This window comes from Rattus norvegicus, chromosome 20, assembly GCF_021556685.1.
Source record: "Rattus norvegicus strain SHRSP/BbbUtx chromosome 20, alternate assembly SHRSP_T2T, whole genome shotgun sequence".
Classification (NCBI taxonomy): domain Eukaryota; kingdom Metazoa; phylum Chordata; class Mammalia; order Rodentia; family Muridae; genus Rattus; species Rattus norvegicus.
The window spans coordinates 13,989,124-14,009,567 of NC_141553.1; the positions used below are offsets into that span (position 1 = coordinate 13,989,124).

The 20,444-nt window shown below is 47.8% G+C and overlaps 1 protein-coding gene and 1 long non-coding RNA gene across 5 annotated transcripts in view; one reads left to right on the forward strand and one right to left on the reverse strand.

Moving 5' to 3' along the window:
- LOC102556333 (uncharacterized) lies at window positions 1–7,575 on the forward strand. Of its 3 annotated transcripts, none has more exons than XR_015645707.1 (4): window positions 1–378; window positions 5,847–5,984; window positions 6,831–6,916; window positions 7,416–7,575. It is a non-coding gene; the product is annotated as an uncharacterized LOC102556333 (long non-coding RNA). The 3 variants fall into 3 exon arrangements; XR_015645708.1 differs by having other exon boundaries at window positions 11–378; window positions 5,844–5,984; XR_015645709.1 differs by lacking the exon at window positions 1–378 and adding an exon at window positions 3,557–4,269 and having other exon boundaries at window positions 5,844–5,984.
- The window catches only part of Upb1 (beta-ureidopropionase 1), a 26,387-nt gene continuing 8,339 nt past the window's right edge, over window positions 2,397–20,444 (reverse strand). Inside the window, exons 4-10 of one of the 2 annotated variants that reach the window (XM_087596757.1) lie at window positions 15,676–16,033; window positions 13,129–13,290; window positions 11,301–11,470; window positions 6,502–6,583; window positions 5,644–5,686; window positions 4,309–4,463; window positions 2,397–2,710 (exon numbers count right to left, since the gene is read on the reverse strand). In XM_087596757.1, the coding sequence (XP_087452883.1) occupies window positions 2,600–2,710; window positions 4,309–4,463; window positions 5,644–5,686; window positions 6,502–6,583; window positions 11,301–11,470; window positions 13,129–13,272 (705 nt within the window). In that variant the 5' untranslated portion in view covers window positions 13,273–13,290; window positions 15,676–16,033 and the 3' untranslated portion in view covers window positions 2,397–2,599. The remainder of the gene's footprint in view (window positions 2,711–4,308; window positions 4,464–5,643; window positions 5,687–6,501; window positions 6,584–11,300; window positions 11,471–13,128; window positions 13,291–15,675; window positions 16,034–20,444) is intronic. The other variant, NM_053845.2, reaches the window with a different exon arrangement.

Below are 20,444 nucleotides of genomic sequence, written 5' to 3' on the forward strand. Positions count from 1 at the left end.
TGACGTCATCAACGGCCATGTAAAATCTCCTTCCCTAGGCTCATCCCACAAATGTTTACTGAATATCTACATGTTTCAGGCAGAAAACCAGCCCCTACCCACCCCTCTGTAGGATCTGCTTCCCTGGTATGACCATTCTTTTCTGGACAACGACAGGAGTGGATAATCCAATAATGCGTGGTGTCTCATCTCAGTACTTCTGTGTTAGGCACGCTAGTATATTAAGACGCTGAAAGGCCTTACCAGAACGTTCACCACATCTACAGTGGTGGATCTAACACATACTGGGATCTGAGGGCCACCGTTTCTACAGCACAGAGGATTAAGGACGGCAGTGTAAACGTGGTCTGGCAATTCCACTGGACTTTGTCATCCAAGGTGCTATTCGGGGACACCTATCGCTGACATGGGTTGTTTATGTAGTTTAGTTGCTGGGCAACAAGGCTGCCTTCTCTGATGGGAACAGGAAGGGTGGGACTATGAAGTACCACCTCCCATCCCTGACACTCTCTTCAACTACAGTTTGAAGCTCAGAAATCTACACATAACTACTGTCTATGTGGTTGGTACGAGGGACACAGCCTGTTCTGGTACTGCACTGCCCACTGCCAGGGGGCTTTATGGGACATGTAGTTTCTCTCGCCACCATCCTGAAACCTAAATCAGGATGGTCAGGTGGCTCCATTATACAAATGTAGGCAGAGAACTGAGTGTCTTGATGTTTTAGTCAGGGATCCACCACCGAAGTGGGAACCACGAGAAAATGGACAGAGGTAGACGACACCATGAAGTTTAGTGCGAAGAACTTCCTGATGGGATGATGGGAAGCCCGGTTACACAAGCCTGAGACCCACAGGGAAGGCCATCAGGAAGGACAGGCTGGTGTGCTTGGGCACTGGGTGTGATCGGCCCCACACATAGATGTTAATGGTGGCACCCACCGTGCTACAGGCAACCCCTTCTGTGTTTGTCATGGGAAACAGAGTCACTGATGTCTTTACCAAATCAAATGGAAAGAATTCCAGAAACCCGGATCCAAAGGGGAAAAGACAACTCGTCCTTAAGCTTCTGTTCCTTTGGGGTTGCTTTTGGCAAACAAAGCCTGTATCAGTTAGACCCAACCAGAGGCAGGACTCACAGGCAACATGCTAGGAGTTGTTATGAGGATGTAGAAGGGGTGTGTGTGTGTGTGTGTGTGGGTGTGTGTGTGTGTGTGTGTGTGTGTGGATGGGGGTGCTGGCTAGGTCAGTCTAATAGCTCCAGGGAGAAATGTCAAAGAGGCAGGGCTGGAACTGCTGTCTACAGAGAATTTCTTCCTCCCATGGAAGGAAGGCTCAGGCTCGAGGGAGCTCTTTAGCACTGTAAACAGACAGAGTGGGGCCCACCCTAGTTTTATGGCATGATCAATCAACAGGCTGTAAACTTTAAATCACATCTGTAAGACACCTTTGCACAGTGTCGGGCATGGTGGCACATAGCTGTAGTCCTAGCTCCTTAGAAGGCTATGACAGAATGATGTTTTGGTCCTGAGTTCAAGGCCAGCTTGGGAAATACAATGGGATCATGCCTCCCACCTCAAATTCTTCGTATCACCTAGTGTGATGGTTTCTATATTCTTGGCCCAGGGAGTGGCACTATTTGGAGGTGTAGCCTTGTTGGACTGGGCGTGGCCTTGTTGGAGTAGGTGTGTCACTATGGGCATGGGGCTTTAAGACCCTCCTCTTAGCTGCCTGGAAGCCAGTCTTCTCTTGGTGGCCTTCAGATGAAGATGTAGAACTCTCAGTTCCTCCTGCACCATACCTGCCTGGATGCCACCATGTTCCCACCTTGATGACAATGGACTGAACCTCTGAACCTATAAGCCAGCCCCAGTTAGGTGTTGTTCTTATAATTTTGCCCTGGTCCTGGTGTCTGTTCACAGTGGTAAAATGCTAACTGAGACACCTAGGTTGGTGCCCGCCTGAATGACTGGCATCTCTAAGTTGACTCAGCTCATCCTAAGAACAGTCCACCTGGTCACAGACATGCTACGGTCTCTGGGACTCTCATCGGCTCTTACTGTCTTCCTACTGGTACACACTTTGCCAAATTGACCCTCAAGGACGTGATGGAACCTGGAGACGGGATCAGTTGAGGAACAAGACACCAGGGAGAAGCAGAGAAAAGCTCAGAACTGGAGCTCAGCTTAAGGTCTGCCTAGTCCACGTGGTATTTCATCATAGATGTAGATGGAGACCGGGGTGGGAAACGGGGAAGTCTATCAAAGCTGCCCACTCCCAGGTATTACCGCCTCCCATCCTCCTCTGGGCCAGCTCCTTTCAGTGGCCTTAATATGACCCTACAGCATCTTAGACTGGGGTAGAATCTGCACTATGAAAAACAACATTCTTAAAGTATACGATCCAGTTATGTTTATTGAAGTTTCAATGCTGTCGGATCACCTTTTGAACCCCAAAACATTTCCAAATCCCCAGAAGAAAAATCTCATATCCCTTATCAACAGTTATCACACACACGCTTGCCCAGTCTACCCTCCTCCTGCCTGGGTATTGAAAACTCTCTCGCACACATGTTTAGAACTTAACCACTGCCCCCGAACCTAACCCGAGCTAGGGGCTAGAACCAGGTCTTCCTTCACAATGTTGGGACTGTAGTTGGGTTTGACAGCTTCGGCAAGCTCCCGGGCATACATCTCAAGTCGGCCCGTCATCTGAAAAGGAAACATAAAGACTTGGGAAGATTTAAAAAGAAAAAGGAAGAAAAAAAAAAATCGATTCCTTACTCGCCACCACCTCTGTCTGGCCACTAGGGGGCAGCCACAGGACAGAAATGCATCCACCATGCTAACTGACAGGGCTATTTGACACAGTCAATAAAGACAAGAATGGCCGCGTTGTGACCCCAAGGCGGATTCCAGTGAAGTTCAAGAGTGCATGATGGTTCCAACAGTCCATCCCAGTTGACCTTCACTTCTCAGCCCAGATGTGGTCAGGCTTGGGGCGTACACCAGCCAGGAACCGAGGCTTAGAACTAGAACTCTGCCTGCTCATCTTGTTATTGACGCAGATGGAGATCCGGGGTGGAAAGCTAGGAGCTCTATCAAAGCTACCCACTCCCAGGTATGCTCTCCCTCACACCCTCCCCTGTGCCAGCCCCTCCCATCAGCCTAGAAATGAGCTCATACTCCTCACCACTGGGAAGGCTTTTGGTCCAAGAAAGGGTCTAAAGAGAAACCTCTCTGCTTGTTTCTGGAGATGGATGGTGAAAGAGCTGGCCGCGTTCTTGGCTCTAACTTTTTTTTTCTTTTTTCTTTTTTTTCGGAGCTGGGGACCGAACCCAGGGCCTTGCGGTTGCTAGGCAAGCGCTCTACCACTGAGCTAAATCCCCAACCCCTTGGCTCTAACTTCTAACTGAGAGGGGATCCTTCTTTAACTCCAGTGGCCCAAGAAGACGACAGAAAGACCTTCTCACGGGCAGAATCTTGTTTATCCAATAAGAATCTGGGCCTCTGGAATGCGATCAAGAACTCATGCTCAGATGCTCAGATAAAGTCAGGGACTAGAGAATTTAGAGTCCACACCAGGGCTCCTCCGGTGAGATGACTTATAGCAAAGCCGTTGAGTAGCACAGAGTGGGACATATATTTTCTGTTTGTGAACGACTGGAAGTGAGTGTGACAGAGCTTACAGTCAGGAGCGCTTCCAGGGGTCCAGCCTTGGCTACTACGGTCTCATCTCACCTGCAACTCCTAGACTGCTGGCCCCACAGGCAGCTTTTGGGACTATTCCTAAGTCCTAGGGATGGGAGATGCTTGCACCGAAGGAACGGAGTAAGGTGGAGTCAGAGGCAGGCAAAGCCCCAGTTTTCCCACGTGACCCGGTTCCCACTATTGTCTCAATGCCTAGACTGTGGAGCCTGGTCAAGGGTTGAACCAGACACCCACATTTATCTTGTGTCGAGTGCAAATGCCTGGGAAGGAAAAACAGATCACAGAAGCCAACCCGTTGCGCTCTCTAGACAAATGAAATTGAGATTAATCTGGGCAAAGACGCCTAGAATCTAAATCAGATGGCCGGAGAATTTATTGAGACCTTACGCATGCGCACCGTGCCACCCAGTGCTTCCACCCGGCAGCCAGAAGAGTCTTAGCCCTCTGCTCAGGAAAGAGCTGCAGAGTCGGGGAGCCGAGGTCCTTTCCCAACTACCCTTTGGAACAAACCTGGCCACTGAAGTTCTGGTACCTGCAGACTGGATGGAGATCGAAGCAGGGTATCGGGGCAACGGAAGGAAGGGGGCATGGGTACCCACCTTGAAAGTCCAGAAATCATTAATCTGCTGGCATAGGTTGAGGTTGAGCTCAGTGACCAGCAGCCCGTCCTGATTGCGTGAGAGGCCGGGGGTCCGGCTACCGTCAGGAGCTGCCACGTAGCTCGAACCGTAGAAGTAGCCGAGGTCATGGTGAGCTTTAAGGAGCGAAGGGAAGTAGCTGTGAGGTTGTACACAGGGTGGGCTCCGAAGAAAGGCGGACAGGCACGGGGCAGGACACGTGGGAGAAAGCATTCGTTACCAACCCCATGTCTGCCAACTTCCAGTCTGCCTCCCTCAGGCCTGAAGGTCCTAGGCAGGGAGGCAGAACTTCGCTTTCACGTCAGTCACTCCCCGCTGCCCCTGAGAACGTGTCTAGATGGCACGCTTTAGGTGGGCTAGCCTTTCATCTTCAACAGAAGCTGCCCAAACCCAAGGAGAGTCTGCCTCTGGGGATGGTCCATGTGTCCCACTTCCTGTGGTAGGTCTGCCCGTGAACCGTACGGTCCGTCCTTCTTTTCCTGGAGCTGATAGACTTAACGCTCTTCTGCGTGCCTGAGCCCTTGACCAGCTACCACAGCGGAGTGAGGTGGCCCCTCTAAGATGGGCTCACCACCGCCTTTCCCACGCCTGTCCGTCTGTCATCAGAAGGCCTGTGGGACTGGAAGCTCTGCAAGTGTGAGGTGCCATCTGGGACTTCAGAGAGTGGGATCTGTTCATCCTCCTAGATCTTCCTGAGGGGGACTCACCCAGCCAGGGACAGCCTTGTGAGCGAAGAAGCTCTTTCCTCTCACGTTCTTGGCTAGAGAGGTGGGACCTCGGAGTGGAGGACTTCTAGCAGAGGTGTGTGTGTGTGTGTGTGTGTGTGTGTGTGTGTGCGTGCGTGCGTGCGTGTGTGTGTGTGTGTGTGTGTGTTGCTGCCTTCAGATCACAACCACCTGAGGACCCCAGGACCTATGACAATCTGTGCTGACTCTGGGGACATCATCAGGACAGCTAGATAGGTGGGGAAGGAAGAAATAAGATGTGTGAGTTCCCCTGCCTCTTCCAGAGAGCTCACAGAGGGGTTCCCACATCTTCATGGTCCAGTTTCATATAGTCCTGAGGAGGCAGAGAGACCAGTCCATTCCCATCTGATGCCCATTTAGGGAACAAGGTGGTCCCCCATGAAGGATCCACACCCCAGCCACAGACTCCCACAGTACATGCAAAGAAACGGAAGAGTCAGGGCTCCTTCCTTGGTGCCCAAGGAGAGGGACCAGGCTGTGGAGGAGACCCTGCCCAGAGGAAGTAGGTAGAATGGGGGACGATGAGGCCCACCAACAGGAAAGTCCATACCTTTCTTTCCATCTCCAGAAGTAAACTCATTGGGGTAGTGTTCCTGTGAATTAAGTGCAAGGCTTAGATGAACCTCTAGGGGGCAGCAGCAGGACAGTCATTTCCGATCACTCAGCCAGACAGAGAGCAGCAGGAGGCCCAAGCAGAAAACAGTTGAACAGAGGCTGGGGTCTGCACTCAGGGGTTTGTTCAATGTTCAGCAGGTCAGCGATGGGACTTAGAAAGCCACCGAGGAATGTGACAGGCAAGACAAGACCTGGATTTTGTATTTGGGTTTAAAACCCCCGGAGCAGGGAGACACTAGGTACCCGCAGTTCTCAGCGCTGGACAGTGCATGTGAGGTCAGTCTTTCTGTGGAAATAATACCTCACCTTGAATAAGGGAGCAGAGAGGAGAGGAAGGGAGGAGAATAAAGGGGAGGGGAGGGGAGAGCCAGGATGAGAGAAGAGAGGAGGAGGGGAGAGGAAGGGAAAGAGGAGAGGTGAGGAGAAGAGGGAAAAGGCAAGTAGAGAAGCAGAAGCAGAGGCAGAGGCAGAGAGGAAGAAGAAGAGGAGGAGGAGGAGGAAGAAGAGGAGGAAGAGGAGGAAGAGGGGGAAGAGGAGGAAGAGGAGGAAGAGGAGGAAGAGGAGGGGGGAAGAAGAGGAGGAGGGGGAAGAGGAGGAGGAGGAAGAGGAGGAGGAAGAAGAAGAAGAGGAGGGGGTAGAGGAGGAAGACGACTACCAGAACAAGCCATTTTCTCTCTTGGGACCCTAAAGTTTGTGGCAAGTGTGTAGAAGGAGCAAGAAGACAGGCGATGCATTCCCTCAGAGGCCAGCAGCCAATGGCCCCCTTTCCTTAAGCAGTACCTCAGACACGTACCTGACCCACACGGTTGAGGGCACAGGTGAAGCAGTGATTAGCGATGGCTGCGTTTCTGGCTTCGATCGGCCACATGGACTCACTGTGAGAGAGGGTAAGAATGAAGTAGGCCGTAGACTTCTCAGCCACTCTGCGGATGCTCAACTCTAAGAGGCAGGGCTGGGTGTGGTACCAATCTAGCACTTAGGAAGCTGAGGCAAGAGGTCTCTGAGTCAGAAACCAGCCCAGGTTACACGGGGAGGAGGACCAGGTCCTCCTGAGCTAGCTAAGACAGGAAACAAAAGATTGACAACCTCCGTCCCAAATCTCTCCCTCCTTCAAAACCTCAGGCGAACGAGATGATGCAGCCTTGGATGCTCATGGAGAAGCTGTTCTACACAGTTGTAGCTTTATAACCGTCATGGACTGAAGGCTGGTAAGTATCAGAGAGGAGCTAGGGGTTTAGGGAGCTAGTGAACGACCTGTGGGGGATGGGCTTGGAGATCATCCCGAGGGAGCCACAACACGGGGGTTTTGCATAATACTGCACTTAAAAAAGAGATGTCAATCACTTATACAAATAATCATATATTGGTTTAAGAAAATTTCCCAGAATCCCCCACCAGTCTAATAAATTAGGTGCTTTTATTTTTCCGTCCTCTAGGACTGTCCTTGCCCGAAGCACCGACCCTACCCCACCCCCAAGTCACAGAGTTCTGACCACACAGTGGGGACGAATCTCCCATCTTCCCATTGCTCATAGACCTTTATCACCACCCTGTATTACCTTCCTAATGACTCATTTTACTGTTACTAACCCATAGGAGAAATGGGTTGAGATTTATTTAACCCTGACATTTCTGCATCATGAATACCGTCACGCCACCACAAACATCTCACACGCAACCTTGCCCTCTGTGACATCACTTCCTTAGGCTCCCGTTCTAGAAGCCTCATCCCAGGAAGCAGACTGCTCTTCCAGAGACTGCTACAGCATGTCATTGCCCTCCCCACCCTTGAAAGTTAGAAGCTTGGGCAATTCTTGGCCAAGGAAGGAAAAGACAAGCATTTTCAGTAAAGCTGCCATGGACGTAAGAAGTTGTGGGCATATTACATTGGGTTGCTTCTGTTTGCTTAGATCCTTTGTATGCATAACGTGAGGTAGCTCTCCAGGTTTGCTCAGAGGCCAGTTCACACCCATATGCTGGAGAGGTAAACTTCAGGTTTCTCTAGGGAAGCCTAGATAGAGTTCCCTAAATGTATTCTAAATTTTTAAATTATATTTCATCTATTTAATTTATCCCCTATCAATCTATCGCCTACTTATCATCTCTCTTACCTCTCACCTATCATCTATCTTCTATCTATCTATCTATCTATCTATCTATCTATCTATCTATCTATCTATCTATCAATCATCTATCATCTTTCTATTATCTATCTTCTATCTAGCTATCTATCATATCTATTATCTATCTACCCATCTATCTGTCTATCTATTTGTCTATCTACCTCTGTGTATACCTTTGGAGATGACAGAACAACTTATAGGCACTTGGCTCTCTCCTTCTACCCTGTGGGTCCTGAGGATTGAACTCAGGTTGTCAGGCTTGGCCGCAGGCAACTTTACCTTCTAAGCCATCTTCCCATTCCCTCTCTAAATCTTATACACAGCCGTAGAAGAAGGATACTCCATGAGGTAGTCCCAAGGTCCCACTAAGACCCAGTGGATGGATGACTAATGGTTACCTTGTCTCTCAACCGACAATGGATAGTTACTTGCATTCAAGGCACCATGAGACCTATATTCTGAGTGGAAACCCTGAGGGGAAATCCAAAGTTTGATCTTTTCCCTTCTACCTCAAAGCACCACTCCTCTTCCATAGGCACTTAACAAGCGACTGGAGAATTTCATTCTAGGTCTCTCAGGAGCCTGCTGTGAAAATTCTGACTGGGGAAGGATGTTACTCAAAAAAGGAGCCTCGTGCTTCAAAGTGAAAGTAAATGAAAAGTTGCCTCTGACATTTACAAGAAACTGAATAAAAAAAAAAAATCCATTGAGAGCGTAGAGCTTTTCCCATGACCCCAACCCTATTGGGACAGAACTCAGACATCATAGCCACAGAATAGAAGACAACATTTCCTGCTTTACCCCTCCTCATGGCTTGGAGGAAGCCAGTTCCAGGTTGGGATGTTGGCATGTAAATTCCTAGAGCTTTTGAAACTCGGTAATAATTTGAAATCACCTAGGAGACATACTTCTGAGGATAGATATGAGGATATTCCCAGAGAGACTTAAGGAGTGCCCCACCCTTATCCCCACATGTGAGCAGTACTGTGCCCCTGAGTCCTAGACTGAATTAAAAGGAGGGGGGAGGAGAGACCTAATTGAGCAATAGCATTAATCTCACGCTGTCTCCTCCTCCAGACACAGATGTCACATTTCTTCTGTTAATGATTTCCTTCCCACGATAGGCTGAACCACAAAACCCCGTGCCTTCAAAATAAACCCTGCTTCCTTCGAGTTACTTCTTGCCTGACTTGTGGTCCCCAGTAACAAGAATAGTAACTATTCAGGACATCGATATAGGAGGGAGGAGGGGGGGTCTTCGCTTCGAGAAACCCAGCTTTATGGTTCATAGGCAATTGGAGGGAACACTGAAGTTTGGAGCTGTGGACCAGAGATGCTAAAGAATACCGTAAGGAGAGTTAATACCGTTTTGGTCAGCATTAAAAGACCCAGATGCTGATATAAATTTAGGTGCTTTAAGACTCTGTTGACGAGGGGCTGGAGAGATGGCTCAGAGGTTAAGAGCACTGACTGCTCTTCCAGAGGTCCTGAGTTCAATTCTCAGCAACCACACGGTGGCTCACAACCATCTGTAATGAGATCCGATGCCCTCTTCTGGTGTGTCTGAAGACAGCTATGGTGTACTCACATACATAAAATAAATAAATCTTAAAAAAAAAAAAGACTCTATTGACGAAGTTTCCAGGGTGTCTTGGTGGGTGGGGAGAAAATAAACACTCTTCCATTCATTTAGAACCTGGCAAAGAATGAGGCTACATTTATGCCAAATATACTTTAGCTGGAACCTTGAATGAAGCTGAATTCAAAAGCAAAGACTGATTTGTCTGAACAAAAGAAATTCCAAGATAGCACAGCTTTGGCAACTCTTTTTTACCAACATTTACAGTGAAAGAGAAAAGGGATGGAAGAAAGGAAATGGGTGTCTTAGGGGGAGAATCCAGCTTGTAAAAATCGAACTTATTTGAAAGAAAAGGGGCTGAATTGAGAACACACTCCATTGGGTTCTATGCTGGAAAACTACTACCTCAGGGAGTGTTTCTCCAGATTCAGCCACCAGGCATACAGAGGCCATGGCGGCTGTAGTAGAAAGAGGAGCAGACTACATCTCAAGCTAGCAACAGAATCTGGTCATGGCACTGGTTTTTCAGGTATGCAAATGTAAGAGTTACAGGGTCACAGTGCCTTACATCAAGATTCCAGAAAGCCACCGAAGCCATGCAGTGTGTAGCAGGGCAGGATTCCTTGCAATGGGGCCTTTTAAGGCCAATGAGTGAAGTTATGAAGCCTAAGTTGCTATGGAGACTCCGGGGCAGTGGAGACGTGGGGACTGTGGGACATCAACTGAAGTAGTCTGCAGGCAAGGAAGTGAGCTGGCCCAAGAGGGAGGAGACCTGGTGTGCCTGCAGTAGAAATAAAGGGGTCGGGGCTTCTCAAGACTGTAGGAGCCCAGGTGATGCCATCAAGAGCCTTAGATGCTAGACATGGAGTTTCAACACTTGGTGCTTTTCCTGCTGGATTTCAGTCTTACTTGGCCTGATCTTTCCTTCTTTCTTTGTTATACTTCCTTTTAAAATAAGAATGTTTGCTCTACGTCACTGTATGTTAGAATTGAACCCCACCCCTTCCCCCTCCATACGCCAAGAGGTTCACAGGTTTCCTTGAGTTGCTCAAAGAGACTGGATTTCTGAACAACGTCAGAAGTGTTAAGACAACGGAAGACTGTGTTATGAGACAGGCTTGAGGCCTGAGGACCAGCAGTCGAGTGTTAGGCGTTAAAAGCCCCCGTGTTCATGTGTCAGTAATAATGAATGGGCTTATGGTGGTGGTAAATCTTCATTGTCAGCTTGACAATGGTTTAGAATTATGTCCGAGACATCCTCTGGTCGAGTCTATGAGAGCATCCCTGTAGATGTTTAAGGGAGGGAAAAGAAAGACCCATTCAAAACCCCAAGCCAGTTCAGCATCAAACCATGAGCTGGGGTCCCGGATGAAATAAAAACTGGGAAACGAGAAAAGCAGGTGAGTACCAATGCCTATCTCCCTTTGCTTCCTGATTGCAGATGCAATGTGACCAACCAGTCACCTCCTATGCCTCCTACCTTCTCCACCATGATGGCGCAAACCTTCAAACAGTACGCCAAAATAAATTCTCCTTTCTTTGAGTCTTGTTAGCAATTTATTCGCAGCAGTGAGAAAACTGACAACCTTACTTGCAAACCTCCAGGTGCTTAGCCAAAGGAGAAGAGATACCCCACATTCGAGTAGCCTTGTGGGGTATCTCAGCTGACTCCTTGCTCCCTGCAAGTCCCACCCAAGCGCTCACCTACTGGGGGAAAAATGGTTAACTGTGCAACAACATCCAATCACAGAGCTGTGACCTAAACATCCTGGTGATGGCGCCCGCTTCCTAGGGTCTACCAAACCCATGCCAGAATCCCACAGATTGACCCTAGGCCTAAGGCAGTGGATGAGCCCTAGAAAGACCCCCAGAACTTTCCCACCAAGAGACCTGAGTTCTCCAATGGTGGCTGAAGGGTTGAAGATGATTTCAGCTCCGTTGACGCTGTACATGAGCCAGTTGAGGGGGTGGTGCCGCCCATAGCAGATGTTCACGGCAATCCTGCCAAACTGGGTCTGGAACACGGGGTGGCCGAGGTTTCCCTCCATGTAGTAAGTGGACTGAAAAAAAAAAATCACAAACAAAGAGCTCCGTGTGGGTGCCTCGGCGTGGAAACACTTCTGTTTTCGTTAGGTTCGGCAGAAGTGGATATCGCCAGCGATCAAAAATTAACTTTTGGGTGTGACTATTTTAAGTTCCAGAATTTCGGTGTGGTAGAGCACACATGAAACCCACACATAACAAAGCAACCCCAAGGGTGAAAAGCACAATGGCCTAAGTATTTAGCCCGCAATCTGCTTTGTGGTATATATCACGTGACTTCCAGGCTAACCTACGGTAAGATTTCAATCAAGGCGCGAGGAGAGGCTGCAGTTAGGTCGTTTGGAAGAGGTTCTTACCCACCACACATCGTTATGCAGAATGCTAGAGGTGAAAAAGACCCCCGAGTCATGGCCAGCAACTCCTCCCTTTTGTAAACTGAATGTCACTTGAACTGGTCTGGGACTTGACCAACTAAGACCAAATCTGAGAGTAGAACACATACCCCCCCCCCCCCCCCCCAGTAGCTTGAGCATCCTGCCTCACGGTTAAGAATCCCTTGCAGGCCAAGCAAGTGGGAACCTCCCTAATTCACCCATTTCTTCTTCCCTGCTTTGATCCCTGAGGCTACCACTTCTGGGGCTTGATGAGGATGCATACAGTCGAGGGGAGGGTAGAGGGCTAGGTGGGTGGCAAACATCTGCTCCTAGAGCTCTTGGCTTTCCGGCATGAATTTCTAAATCGGCTGAGTTAGACAGCAACCAGGATGTGTACACGGAGTCGACCCTGAGCAGATCCTGCAGCGCTCAGACCAGCGCTATCAGCAGGGAGCTAATGATTAACCCCGGGGTAAACGGGCGGCGAGAAGCACATCTATCCCACCTCACCTCCAGCTGCTGCTACTTAGAAACAGGAGCCCTTCTGTCTCCCTGTAGCCATGTAGATGGCATCTCGCCTTGTTGACCAGCCTGAGAGCAGCCTAAATCCCCCCCAAAGCAAGGATGAGGTGTGGGGAGCTAAGGACCAGGGACAGTGCATCCTGAACTCTTGGTCCTCTTGAGAAGTCGAGTTCAAATCCAGATTTAGTATCCTGATGTTATATAAAGTTCATTCTTTCTCTTTCAAACACCCTCTGTTGGCATCCTGCCACTTGTGGATTGGCATTTACCCATCACGGCAGCACCTTTCCCAGAATTCCTATCTCCGGTGAGTCTAAGAAGTCCTGTGTTACCACCACTGTACACAAGCAGCACGTTCAAAGACACCCACCTGAACATGAACTGACTTAGATACCATGTAAGTCACAAAGGCTATCATCTGCTAAAACTAGGATTATTATAGTTGCCTAGGAGCTCAGAGTCCCTTCCTGGGCCCCTTCCCAAGGGCTCACGGGAGTAATTTCACATCTGTGTCCTGTTTACTTGCATGTTAGTTTATAAATTATCTCAAGGGGATGTTGCAGAAAGCCAAGTTACCTCGCACAGGCAAGGCATGGCTAAATCCCATGCTGCTAAAAGGTCTTGTGACTCCAGTCTATCTCAGCTGCCTGTGCGACGCCGGGCAATGCTGTCAGACCCTCTGAAGGCTACACCAGCACTCCCCTGCAGTGTTGCACCTCACAGCCTCTCATACAGAACTCCTCTCTGAGGAAAGCCTCCAAGCTCGGACTAGCACTTACCTCATTGAAGTCGCCCACTCTGGGGATGTGATTCTTTCTGGTCTTTCCCATGACCAGTCCCGAGTTGGAGATCACCACAGCTGTGTTCCATAGAACTCCCCCGTGATCTCTGTCACGCTCCAAGATTGGAGATATCACCACCATGTTGTGCTTCTTTGCCAGCTGGGGGAGGGGAATGGAAAACCATCAAGTTCCTCTTTCGGGTAAATTGTTACTCTTACTTATTTAAATTGGAGAAGAATTTAATAATGCTCTTTTTTTTTTTTGGTTCTTTTTTTCGGAGCTGGGGACCGAACCCAGGGCCTTGTGCTTCCTAGGTAAGCGCTCTACCACTAAGCTAAATCCCCAGCCCCTTAATAATGCTCTTAAATACGTAGACTTAATTTCCGGCTATTCCTTAAAGCAACTGCTTCTTTTAAAGGTTTATTTATTTTATTTATATGAGTATATAAATATATTCATATATATATTTTTTCAGACACACCAGAAGAGGGCATCAGATCCCATTACAGATGGTTGTGAGCCACCATGTGGTTGCTGGGAATCAAACTCAGGACCTCTGGAAGAGCAGTCGGTGCTCTTAACTGCTAAGCCAGCTCTCCAGCCCCAAGCAATTCTTTTTTTTTTTTAAAAGTACTAAATGCCAGTGTTGTCTTAATGCCTACAGCTGTTTACATAAGAATAATCAATAACCAGATGGGATGGTGTACATCTTTAAATCTAGCATTCACGAGGCCAGCATTCACTGATCTACACAGTGAGTTCTAGGCCAGCCAGGACTACATAGTGAGAACATGGAGAGGGGACAGGGAGGGAAGGGGAAGGAGAAGGAGAAGGAGAGGGAAGAGAGGGAGAGGGAGGACAGGGAGAGGGACAGGGAAGACAGGGAGAGGGATGAGAGGGAGAGGGATGAGAGGGAGAGGAAGGAGAGAGATAAATCAATGCTGGGATAAGAATATAAAGTGATACAGGCACTCTAGGAAATTTTGTGGGTGCTCCTTAATGTTAAACAGAGAACTATGACACAATACCACTTGTACATACACACCTCAAAGACCAAAAATGTAGGCTCTCAGTGAGACAGGTCTATGGTATGATGAACCCATAGTCAGAGATGCACTATTTGTTATCATTAAGAGCCAAGAAGTAGAAGCAGCCTTTCTGCCCATCAGCAGATGAAGGACTGAACAAAAGGTGGTGTACGGAGACAATGAGACATTATCCACCCATGCTATGCCAGGAATTCCTATCATATGCCACAACACTGATGGACCCGGAGGGTACTCTGCTAATGATGTCATCTTGCTAAAATGAAATACATGGTTTTCACCTACAGAGGAATCCTAGAGCTAGGAAATTCACATAGAAAGTAGAATTTGCTTCTCAGGGAGGGGGAGAGGTACTAGGAGAATCTCTAATGGATACAGTGTTTTAGATTTTCCAAATGCAACATTTTGACGGTCTGTGGCACAGCAGTGAGGACACATGGACTGTACAGGCAAAAGCATGGTGGATGACAAGTTTCTTCATAGGATTAAAATAAAATGAATTGTACTCTTGAACTACCAAAACCAAGGAGAGGACAAAAAGGTTGGAGCGGCCATGATGGGGTGTGTTCTGTGGAATGGGAGAATTTGGGGGTGCATAGGATCAAGACATATTGTACACATGTATTAAATTATCAAAAAATAAATGAAAGATATTTTAAAAAGTAAGTAAAATCGAGTCAGGGACGGTAGTTCATACCTGTAATTCTAGGACTTGGCAGGATGAGGTGAGAAAGTTATGAGTTTGAGACTAGATTGGGAGACATATCTAGAGAATTCCAGGCTACTAAACCTAGAGTAAGACTCTGTCTCAAAAAGATTCTTGGGCTGGAGGGATGGCTCAGTGGTTAAGAGCACTGACTGCTCTTCCAGAGGTTCTGAGTTCAATTCCCAGTGATGATATGGTGGCTCACAATCATCTGTAATGGGATCTGATGCCCTCTTCTGGTGTGTCTGAAGACAGCGACAATGTACTCATATACATAAAATAAAAAAAATCTTTTAAAAAAGGCATGCGCCACCACTGCCCACCCAGAATCATTTCTTTAAGGTGACATATATGCCACAGGTGTTCAGTCTATTCCCAGAGTCGTGTAATAGCTACAGGGAGCTAACTTTGATACATTCTTACCACTCACAAAGGAATCCTTGCACCCGTCAGCAGTCTTTCCCCTTCTTTCCTAACCCCCTTGCCCTGACTGGGTTTTTTTTTTTTTTTTTTTTTTTTGTTTTTGTTTTTTTTGAGCTGGGGACCGAACCCAGGGCCTTGCAACCACTGAGCCAAATCCCCAACCCCCTGACTTTTCTTTTCTTCTTTTTTTTTTTTTTTAATATTCTGGACAGTTTATATAATTGGGATCAGATCTCACATACAACAAGATTTTAGCTGGAAAAAAAAGAAACCAATCTGTACGCTATGAGACAGACTATGTGTTGAAACTTGCCCTGAATTACGGCAAGTGGGAAGGGCAAAGGTCTAGGGCAGATAAATAGTCCTCACCCCGGAGTGGTAGCTCTGACATTTGCCAGATTTTCCATGAAGTCACTTCGAACCATCCCTCCCCAGGCTGCAGCCTGTCACCAGTGAAGCCGGGAAGGATGCCCTCGTAGCTCGGAACCTACAAACTTGAATGGAAGTGAACCCGACAATAACGAAAGTATTTAAGTCCTATCTAATCTCATCTGGTAAATATTTTCCCCCCTCCCGCTCGACCTTCGTGGCTTTGCCAGCCACCCCCCCCCCCCCAGCACAATTCATGTCACCTTCTGACAGAACCTGGTGGTGAGCCCGTCCTCTGCTGACTCAGCAAATTCTGTCCAAGGAAGTTTCTCTCGTGTACAAAAAGCGAAGGGCATATCTGGAGGGGGGGGGGGAGATGAGCGAGAGAGAGAGAGAGAGAGAGAGAGAGAGAGAGAGAGAGAGAGAGAGAGAGAAAACAGTTAGGAATGAATCACGTGACCCCTAGTGGGCATCCTCAGCCCAGAGCAAGTTACCACTGGGATCTTTTTTCTCTCTTTTTTCAGAAATAAGCTGTTCACTAATCCTATTAAACTGTGGAAGCTACTGGATCTGTAGACACTGCCAGGGACTTAATTCAGTAGAATTTTTTTTTCTTTTCTTTTTTTCGGAGCTGGGGACCAAACCCAGGGCCTTGCGTTTGCTAGGCAAGCGCCCTACCACTGAGCTAAATCCCCAACCCCTAGAAATTTTTTTTATTAAACTGTGCCTTTTTTTTTTTTTTTGGTTGGTTTTATTCCGTTATGTGTGCATGCATGTGGTACTGAATTCAAACTCTGGTCTATGGGCAAACTAACCATCCTAGCACCGTCTTACCACCAGAGTTCTATGATTTCAGTGCTAAGGCTTAAAACCAGAACCTTATGCATGCTAGACACACGCTCTACCATTGAGTCATGTCCCTAAACCTAAAGTCACTGGTTTGTACTTGCTTCCTTCCCAACACTGGATACATATATAGGACCAGTGAAGAATGTGTGTCGTCTCCATATATACGGGGCTCTCATCAGCACCTCTCTGTACATAGGTGTGGTGAGTTGATAGGAATGGCTCTCCTAGACTGTGTTTGAATGGTTGGCCCGCAGGGAGCAATACCCATAGGAAGTATGGCCTTTCTGGAATAGGTCTGGCCTGGTTGAAGGAAGTCTCACTGTGGGAGCAGGCTATGACTTCTCCGAGACTTAAGCCCAGATTCACAGTTCACTCCTCCAGCCTGCGGATCACAGCTACCTCTCCAGCACCCTGACTGCCTGTGTGCCCACCATGCTTCCTGCCATGATGGTAATGGACTGAACCTCTGAACTGTAAGCCAGCCCCAATGAAATGTTTTCCTTTGTAAGAGTTGCTGAGGTCGTGGTGTCTCTTTACGGCAATGGGAATCCTAACTAAGACAATGGGTTAGAGGAATCACAGTAGGAGTGGACCCTGGGGCTCTCAGTTATGTATAATGTTGTTATATTACCCTGGGCAAATGGGACACACTACAGTAAAGCAGTTTTCTTTATATCTACCACTGTGCTAAGCAAACGGATACCTCACCCTGATTAAACGGGTCTTCCTTGTCCCAGAAGCAGCTCACAGGTAGTGCACCTCTCTAGCATACACAAGGCTTAGCTAGACTCCGTCTTTGTACTGCAGAGAGGACTATGCTCCTCATTACTGAGTATCCTGCTGCCTATTTCCTGGCAATTCTGGATTCGTCCTCTCTACCCTGCTCACACTCCTTGCCTCACCCTGGTTGCTTTCTCCTGAGCTCACTGGTGTATCATTGTTGTTGTTGTTTCTTTTTTCTTGAGGTATACATAGGTCGACTGACCCATTCATCAGTCTTTAGCTCCCTGTCTCACATGAACCCATCTCCTTTTGGTTTGAGTTGACTCGCCAAACGGATGTTTCCAGACATTTTCGCTAGTGCTTTTCTGGTTCCAAAGGGATCTATTTTTCAAGAAACACATCACCTCACAATGTGACCTGGCTGAGGTTACCTAGGGGGTCTATTTAGGAATCATGACAACAGCCAACGTGAGTATGGGTGGCTTGGCTCTCACACCTTGTGATCCCCCTCCCTGCTCATTGAAGAAAGAGAAGCCACGAGTTTACATTTGTCTTGGTCTCAGTAAGCCTGGTCCTACGGGGTAGCATGATACCAATGGCACTGCCATCCATCCTGTCCACAACAGGCAGAAGATGTTGCCAGCTAAGTCCAGGAAGTCTTGGTTCCAGGCTCAAGGCTCCCTAAAGTCTTTTTGGTCCAGACAAGAAAACTATTTTAAGGAATCCTGCAAGAAGAGATACTAATAACAAAAATAATCCCTAATGACCATTAATTCTCAGCTTCCAGAATCTAAGAAGTGACTTAAGTGTCCCCAGAGAAAAAAACATTTCTCATGCTGATTTCATTTCAAGTTGTTAAGGGTTCCAAATTTCGGTTTCCCTTTGAAAGGCTTCTTTTCCTGTGTACATAAATATCCCAACACAAATAAATTTCTCAAAAGAAGATAAAGCATGGAGATCAGAGGAAGCCAGGGACTGTAAAATCCCAATAACTTTTTTTCAAGGAGAAGGGGAAGGGGTTCCACATTCTCAGACCTAACATTGAGTCAGCCTCGTGATGAAGACATTGCTCTGTTCTTAGGAACTGCTGGATTAGAGAAAAAACACGTTGATCATACACTTGGAATCCCAGGACTCAGAGGGTAAGGCAGGATGATCCTGAGTTTGAGGCCAGTCTGGGTTACACAGAGAAACTCTATCAAAACAGTAAAGGGAAAGAGGTAGCTAAGGATGACTAGTTGCCTTAATAGGTATGAGGAAAATATCATAATACAGGGGGGTTTATCTCAGATTACAGTTCCAGAGGGAGGGTCTATAAGGGCAGGGTGCAGGGCATGGCAGCAGGCAGGGAGAGCAGGAACCTTGGAGATCACATCTCTGATCTCAACCACATATAGAAAGCAGAGAGACAGAGAGAGAGACAGAGAGAGAGAGAGAGAGAGAGAGAGAGAGAGAGAGAGAGAGAGAGAGAGAGACAGAGACAGAGAGACAGGCACACAGACAAACAGAGAGAGGAAGAGGAAGAAGAAGGAGGCAGAGGAGGAAGAGGAGGAGGAAGAGAAGAGGAAGAGGGGCTGGACTGTGATAGTTCAATGTTGTCTTCTCAGTGACCAACTTTCTCCACTAAGGCTTGTATTTTCTCATTGCTATTCTAAGGTTGGTCCCTGGCTTCCCCAAACAGCGCCAACCTCTGGGGACAGAGCACTCAAATATCTGAGCCTATGGGGGAACACTTCTTCAAATCACCACAGATGGCCATACTTCCTAGTAGGTGAGGGTGCTCTTGGGTGGGAGTGGGGTCTCCAGGGTCTCACGAAGGAGAAAGCACTGTGCTAGGCACTGATGGCTGAGCAGGAGTTCTAGAAACAAAGCAAAGAGTTGCTTAGATCATCTACCAGACATCTTAGTGCTTTCTGTACCTCAACTACTGCAGCCATTGTAGCTAAGGCAAGAGGGTTTTGTGTGTGTGTGTGTGTGTGTGTGTGTGTGTGTGTGCGCGCGCAAAATAATAAAAAAAAAAAAAGAGCAATGGCCTCACGGAACTGTTAGTCTAATGGAAGCTGCAGACAAGAGCCAAAGAAGAGGGGAAACATGAGTGTGGCAAGAACAGGAGAAATTCCATAATAGTCACCATGACCTTTGTCCTCTTTCTGGTCTAGACTCCATTTTTCTAGAGAATCTGACCAGTCCAAAGGAAATAATCAGGAAATAAGGAACACTGGAATCACCAATGTCAGAGTATTCTAAACAGCACTCAGAGGATAAGCCTCTCCAAGACACTTGAAGTTCTTTAATCCTCAATCTTCAAAACATAGGCTGATGTATGAAAGAGGGGGCGGCTTAGAGTAAGTAAGGAGCATGCAAGGGGACAAAGTGTTACTTAATGTTAGCATCCTTGGAGGTGAGAGAAGAGAGTGCAAACACGGGACAAGACCAAGGTATGATGGAGCAAGGACTTCCAGAGTAAAGGAATTCCCATAAATTCAGAATAACAACAGAAAGGAAAGAATGAGGGCTAGGGAGACCGCTCATGGATAAAGCGGTGGCTCGTGGGTAAAGCGGTGGCTCGTGGGTAAAGCGGTGGCTCGTGGGTAAAGCGGTGGCTCGTGGGTAAAGCGGTGGCTCATGGGTAAAGCGGTGGCTCATGGGTAATGTGGTGGCTCATGGGTAATGTGGTGGCTCATGGGTAACATGCGTGTCGTGCAAGCATGAGAATCTAAGTTTGGATTCCCAGGACCCACATAAAAAACTGGGTGTGTTGGTGAGGTAGGGATGGAGACGAGCAGATTCCTGAAGCCTATTGGCCAGAAAAATCTAGCAAACTCGAACTTCAGGCTCAGTTACTGTCTTGGTGGGATCTTTGTCAATGGGGACAAGCTAGAGTTATCTGGCAAGAGAAGCGTCAGTTGGGCCGATGTCTCCATCAGATTTCGTGTAGGTAAGTCTGTGGAGGCACCATCTTGATTAATGATTAACAGGGGAGGACCCAGCCCGCAGGAGAGTATGAAAAGCCCCGGGCAGGTGATTATGAGTTGTATGAGAAAGGCTGAGCAAGCCACGGAGAGCAAGCCTGTAAGGATTCCCTCATGGTCTCTGCTTCTGTTCTTGTCTCCAGGTTCCTGCCCTGACTTTCCCCCAGGATGGACTGTAACTTAAAAAAGATGCAATAAATCCTCTCCTCCCTAAGTTGCTTTTGG